General features: G+C 57.8%; 2 protein-coding genes across 2 annotated transcripts; both read right to left on the bottom strand.

Annotated features, from left to right (window-relative positions):
- Positions 1-2,183: 2,183 nt before the first annotated feature.
- LOC104398226 (olfactory receptor 52E2-like) lies at positions 2,184-3,122 on the bottom strand. The gene is given in 3 exon segments (XM_010008280.1): positions 2,184-2,538; positions 2,669-2,738; positions 2,741-3,122. Coding segments are annotated over 3 exon segments (807 nt in total).
- Positions 3,123-5,286: 2,164 nt separating this feature from the next.
- LOC104398225 (olfactory receptor 52I1-like) lies at positions 5,287-6,234 on the bottom strand. Its single transcript, XM_010008279.1, has one exon. The coding sequence runs from the start codon at positions 6,232-6,234 to the stop codon at positions 5,287-5,289; it is 948 nt and encodes a 315-aa protein (XP_010006581.1).
- Between the last annotated feature and the right edge of the window lie 430 nt (positions 6,235-6,664).

The following is a 6,664-nucleotide window of genomic DNA, read 5'->3' as shown; positions in this document are numbered from 1 at the left end:
AGCCCAGAATTTCTCCCTCCCATCTCAGCTCCAGCTCCCTCTGCCAGCCTGAATCTGTCCCCCCTCATCCTGTCACCCTGTGTCTTTGTCCTGCAGCCACCTGGCCATGGCTGCACAAACCCACCAGGTCCCCATCTCCAAAGAGCTCAGCCCAGGGACACCTACCCCTGCCCAGCACTCACAGGGTTAAGCTGTTGTTTGCTTTGGACTCTTCACCCCAAGGAGAGATGGAGCATTAACTGCCAGTGTCCTGAGGCTCATTACTCAGCCTTGAGGAACATCTTGGTGGCCCTCGTGGGCCCCTTGCAGGTAAACAAGGGAAGGAGCCTCTTTCCTTGGGGCTCCTGTGGACAAACCTGGGTCTGGAGGAGCAGCCAGGGCCACGAGCAAGGGAGAAATCACATCACCAGGAGCAGTTTGGATTCCTGGGCTGAGCTCCAGGGACGTGGACACCCCCAGATCCCTGCTATGGCAGCCCTGGGTGGGGTGGCCTTGGCTGGGTCACTGGTGCTGGCAGGATGGGTCCAGCCCTGGCCCTGCCCTTGGGATTCAGCCCTTCCCTTGGGCACCACTTGCACTAAGGTCATGGACACAGGGGGATGTCCTGGCCACAGCTGGTAGGACACCTGCTCAGCCAGGAGCAGCCTTTCCATGCCTGTGCTTAGGAAGTGCATGGAGGAGCAGCTGGGACCCCAGTGGGTGTGCTGGACCTGGGTGGTCTGGAGAAATGGGCCAGCAGGAACCTCCTGATGTGCAGCCAGTCCTGCCCCTGGGGAGGAACAAGCCCAGGCTGGAAAGCAGCTGGGCAGGGAAGGTCCTGGTGGCCAAGGGTGTCCTGGGCTACAGCAGAAGGAGTGAGGCTGACAGGTTGAGGGATGATCCTTCCCCAGTGCTCAGCACTGGAGAGGCCACAGGGGAGTGCTGGGTCCAGTGCTGGGCTCTCCAGTGTGAGACACACGGGGCACATGGTTGGGGTGCAGTTCTGCCATTGCTTGCATGGCCTGAGTGTTTCTGGGGTGGGGGGTGGGAGGCTGAGGGCTCACCTGGGGTTGCTGCTGGAGCTGAGCTGCTGAGATCTGAACTTTATTTTATTTGGTGGAAAAAACCAAAAGCAAACACACTGTAGATGTTATTGAGGCAGAGAGCAGGAAGCCTGGGGAGCTCACCTGGCTCTGTCTCTGCCCTGCAGCAGGGCAGGTAGGATGCTTGACTGAGATTCTCCATGGTGGACCCCCCTCCTCCCCAGGTCCAAGGTTCTCCATGGTGGGTCCCCCTCCTTCCCAAGCAACCTGTTCAGGTGCTGGAGACTTTCCTGCTGTTTCTAAGACACATCTAACCTAAGCTTTGATGGCCAAGATGAGTGCCCAAGTTGCACACACCCCAAACAGCAGCTGGTCAGAAGCCAAGGAGCATCTGGAGGATGCTCAGCCCCGGGGTGCAGGTTGAGATGGTCCTGTGAGGAGCAGGGACTTGGGCCCAATGATCCTGGTGGGTCCCTTCCAACTTGAGAACTTCTCTGACTCTTTGTTTTTCCAGCTGATGTGGGTCACTGGGACCCTGCTGGTTTCTGCCAGAGGTTTGGGTGAAGGAGGAAGGCAGGGAGGAGGGAGGAGGGGTGGGTGGGTCCATCACATTTTACAGGCAACATTTTCTTGTTCCCTCCCTCCCTCCAAAGTGACAAATCTTTCCAAATGAACAAAGTAACTTTTTTTTTTTTTTTTTTTTTTTTTTTTTTCTGTTTTGGGTGATCTGGGCTCATTCCTGGCACCTCTAACCCCAGGTTATGTCAGGACCAGGAACCACTTTCACTGGAGATTTCTTGGTGGTTTTCTGAGCCCAGGGCAGGCAGCACCAACTGCTTCTACTCAGGGCTCTGTCCACGTCCTCAGCTCCTCCACCTGAGCTGGTTCCTGCAGCTCTGGCTGGTGGCACCTGGGAAAGCTGGAGGGAGGGCACTGGCCAAAGAGACCTCTGCCCAGCACCCCTCAGGGTGGGCCCAGGGGTTCCATGGCAAGAAACCATTGCCCTGACAGCAGGAGGCATCTGGCCTAGGTTTCCTTTCAAGTCACTGGGGTGAGATGGACGTTCCTGGGGGTTAATTCATGGCACTTCACTCAGGTTCTAGGATGGGATGAGTTATTTTCTGGTGGTGCCTCCCTCTCTCAGCACCTGGCCTGTCTTCATCAGCTGGTGAGATCCTGAGTCCTGCCAAGCCCCAAGAGTTTGAAGATCCCTTCCTGGATCTGCTTCATCTGCACACCATACTTGAGGGGGTTGAGCACGGGAGGGACTGTCAGGTAGAAATCAGCCACCAGGACCTGGACGTGAGGAGCTGAGTCAAAGGAGAACATCTGCAGGTGCATGGAGAGGAGGCCACCCAGGTAGAACATCAGGATGATGGAAATGTGGGACCTGCAGGTCCTGAGGGCCTTGAGCTGAGCCTCTTGGGATGGCAGCCTCACCACAGACCTGAGGATCATGCCATAGGAGAAGGAGAAGACAGAGTCAGTCCCCACCAGCAGGGTTGCCACGAGGAGGCTGTAGAGGGGTCAGCACAGGGAGCCCCACCAAGGCCACGTGCTGGCAGGAGGAGGGAGGGATGACCCTGCTGGTGCAGCAGGACAAGCTGCTCAGGAGGCACATCAAGGTGTCAACGACACCAGCTCACCTGGCCAGTGACACCAGTCCTATCTGGATGGTCCTTAAGCTTGTGAGGATGGTGCTGTATCCCAGGGGTTGCAGATGGCAACGTACCTGTCGCAGGACATGGGCAGCACCCCTGGCTCCACAGCAGTGAAGGTGTGGATGAAGAACATCTGGATGAAGCAAGGCTCAAAGCCAATCTCTCTTGAATCCAACCAGAACACACCCAAAATTTTGGGAACAACAGCAGTGGAGAAGATGAGGTCGATGATGGGCAACATGGAAATGAAATAGCACATGGGCTGATGGAGGTTCTGGTCCAGCCCCACGGCCAGGAGGACCAGGCTGTTTCCCAGCAAGGTCATGAGGTGCATGAAGCAGAAGGGGATGGCAATCTATCTGTGGAGAGTCTCCAGGCCAGGGATGCCCATCAGGAGAAAAGACAAGGAGTTGGTGTTGGGTTGGTTGGTGGTGGACATGGCACAGGTGGGCCAAGGTGAATCTTTTCTCCCAGTTTTAGTTTCCTGCAACAGAGATGGAGAACTGGGGATTCTGCTGCCACCTCCGTGGTGATAAAACCCCTGCAGTGTCCAGACATCTCACAGTTCTGGTTTGTTAACTCAGGGAAAAACCTTCAGAACCTTTTTGTCTTCAGCCAGGCTTGTGACCTGCAGCTGTGGCCACTGCTTCCCAGAGGACACGTCCCCAGAGAGTCCTGGCTGGCCTGGTACCCATGGAGCCACCTTCCCTCCTGCCTCCCCTTCCAGCCCCTCTGATCTGGCTTTTGGGGTGTGCTAAGGCTGGACCATGGTCCTGGAATAGGCTGCCCAGGGCAGGGGGGGAGTCCCCATCCCTTGTGGGGTTTCCAAGCCCTGGAGATGGTGCTGAGGGACATGGGGCAGGGGAGGCCTGGGCAGGGCTGGGGGAAGGGTTGGACTCCATGACAGAATCACAGAATCACAGAATAATGAAGGTTGGAAGGACCCTTAAACCCCACCCAGTCCCACCCATGCACGGGCAGGGACACCTCCCAGCAGCCCAGGCTGCTCCAAGCCCCATCCAACCTGCCCTTCAACACCCCCAGGGATGGGGCAGCCACAGCTTCCCTGGGCAACCTGGGCCAGGCTCTCCCCACCCTCACAGCCCAGAATTTCTCCCTCCCATCTCAGCTCCAGCTCCCTCTGCCAGCTGGAAACCCTTCCCCCTGCTCCCATCCCTCCCTGCCCTTGTCCCAAGCCCCTCCCCAGCTTTCCTGGAGCCCCTTCAGGCCCTGGAAGCTGCTCTCAGGTCTCCCTGGAGCCTTCTCTTCTCCAGGCTGAACACCCCAACTCTCCCAGCCTGGCTCCAGAGCTGCTCCAGCCCTCCCAGCATCTCCGGGGCCTCCTCTGGCCTCTCTCCAACAGCTCCATGTTCTTCTGGTGTTGGGGACCCCAGAACTGCTCACCAACCTTCTGCTTTTTGCCCTAAAACACTGACCCCTTGTACTGTAGATGTTACTGAGTCCCAGAAGGCTCCAGCCCAAGCCCAGAAGGACCATGCTGGTCCCAGAAGGATCATCCCTGCAGAGCACCCCTCAGTGATCCTCCTTTCTGAGGAGCAGGAGCTGATCCCTGCAGAGCTGGACTCTCCATCTGCTGTAGAGCCTCAGGTCAGGTCTTTTTGCCTGCAGATCTAGGTGAAACCTGTCATTGCTGGAGGACCTGACCTGTCTGGGGCATTCCCAGCTGGATCCCAGCTTCCAGAACAGGAAGACTCTTGCTCCTGGGGAGGTCTCAGCATGGTTGGGTCTGCAACCTGCAGACTGAGCCTGTGAGTCCTGGTGGGACACAACTGGTTGGCTCAGAGACAGCTCAGAGAAATCTGGGTTGCCTCAGGATGCTCAGACCTATGGCCTGATGTCCTTCAGGCCTCCAAGCCATGCAAGGTTCAGCTGTTCAAGGACTGGTGGCCATGACAAGAAGCAGACTCAGGACTGATCCCCATCCCCGAGCAGATTCAGTGTTTATTTCCACCACTACAAGGCATGAACACCTGGACCCAGTGACAAAAGCCATTGGTGCATCTCCCCACTTGCCCAGCTTCCTCATCCAGCTGGTGTGAATGGCCTGATGGACACAGTGCCCTGAAGAGCTCAGGGCTGAAGATGTTCCATTTCCACCATCACCCAGAATCCCAGAACAGCTGCTCCGTGACCTTTTGTGCAAGGGAGGCCCAGAGAGGGGAACCTGTGTGGGAGGGCACCTGCAATGTGTGAAAGTCTCCTGTTGCTGGCCCTGGCTGCCCAGCAAGGACTAAAGAAGGTGTCACAGGAGAAATTTCCCCCCCTGGAATAGAATTTCTGTGTTTATGGAGCCCTGAAATGTTGGTTTAAATCACGACAGGGATGCTGACGACATCGGGAACATCTCAGAACTCTGAGGTGGTTGCTCACTTCCCTGTATCACCTGGGAAGAAGGAAGGGAAATAGGACCCTGCTAACAATGCCAGTCCCAAATAATTCCTGTCACAGAGTAGGGTCTCCTGTGGTCATTGAAGCCAATGAGTCCTCTCCTTGCTCCTGCTCCCCATGTTGCATGGAAGGGGAATGAACCTGGTGCCACCTCTGCCTAGAGGGGAACATCTGGAAAAGCAGTGGCTGCTGCATCAGGTGTGAACCTTCCTGGAACAGAACACCCTGAGCACTGCCCGGCGGATCTGCCTGGTCCTCATGCTGTAGATGATGGGGTTGAGCATGGTGGGGAGGGCCAGGTAGAGGTCAGCCAGCAGCACCTGTGCCTGCAGGGACAGGCTGCTGCCAAAGTGCTGCACGTAGATGGAGACCATCCCGGGGACGTAGTAGAGCAGCAGGACACAGAGGTGGCACCCGCAGGTGCTGAGGGCCTTCCAGCAGGATTTCTGCCTCAGGGCAGTCCTGAGGATCATCCCGTAGGACACGGAGATGAAAGCCAAGTCCATGCCCACGATCAGGGAGGACCCAGCCACGCTGTAGAGCCCGACGGGCCGGGGGTCTGCACAGGCCAGCTTGGCCACCGCCAGGTGCTCGCAGTACGAGTGGGGGGCCCGGCGGGAGCCGCAGTAGGGGAGGCTGGTGAGCATCCCTGTCAGGGGCACCATGAACAGGAGACCCCTCCCCAGCACGGCCAGGCCTATCTGGGCAACCGTTTGGTGGCTCAGGATGGTTTGGTACCGGAGGGGGTGGCAAATGGCAACGTAGCGGTCGACGGCCAAGGCCAGGAGCAGCCCTGACTCCTCCGACGTCGTGGAGTGGACGAGGAACATCTGAACGAAGCAGGAGGTGTAGCCAATCTCTGTAGAGTTCAGCCAGAAGATGCCCAGCATCTTGGGCACGATGGATGTCACCATCACCAGGTCGATCAGGGCCAACATGGCCAGGAAGCCGTGGAGGGGCAGGCGCAGGGACGTGTCCAGCCCCAGCACGAGCAGGACGAGCCCGTTGCCCAGCAGGGAGATGAGATAGGCTGAGCAGAACAGGATGCCCAGGCAGGTGGGGAAATCTTCCAGGCTGGGGACACCCAGCAGGGTGAAAGAGGAGGACGGGCTGCTGGGGGGGGCGAGGGGATCAGAAGCCATGCTGGAGAATCTGGCTCTGGTGCTTGGCAAAAGGGGGGCCCAGATTTGAGCCCCGGGATGTCCAGGGGGATCAGGGGGGGACTCTGCCTTGGTGGAAGAGTCAGAGCAGGAATCCACGTGGTTCTGACATGGTGGGAGGTGGGAATGCTGCAGCATCAGGTGGCTGGGGGGAGACAGGTGGGAAAGGCTGGAGGAAGGGGCTGGGAAGCTCCTGTGAGGTGTTTAAGTTCATGATGCAAGTTGTGCCACCAGGGGTAACCCAAGGGCTCCTACCCAGTTCTGTGCCTGTGAAAGGCTGGTTTCTGGGTTGGGTGCTCATCTCTGCTCAGCTGGCATCTTGAAATGGGCTGCAGGAGGGGAGAGAAAAGGGTCAGCTCAGCACCCAGTGTCCCCCAGACAGAGCTCCTGCCTGAGCAGTCCTGGTGTCCCT

The sequence above is a fragment of the Chaetura pelagica genome, unplaced genomic scaffold (genome assembly GCF_000747805.2).
Source record: "Chaetura pelagica isolate M959 unplaced genomic scaffold, ChaPel_1.0 scaffold802, whole genome shotgun sequence".
NCBI lineage: Eukaryota > Metazoa > Chordata > Aves > Apodiformes > Apodidae > Chaetura > Chaetura pelagica.
Note: the sequence above shows the minus strand (reverse complement) of the source record. Positions and strands in the feature narration are given on the sequence as shown.

Excerpts from the sequence above, each read along its gene's own strand:
- LOC104398225 (XM_010008279.1), bottom strand. The coding sequence starts at position 6,234 with ATGGCTTCTGATCCCCTCGCCCCCCCCAGCAGCCCGTCCTCCTCTTTC.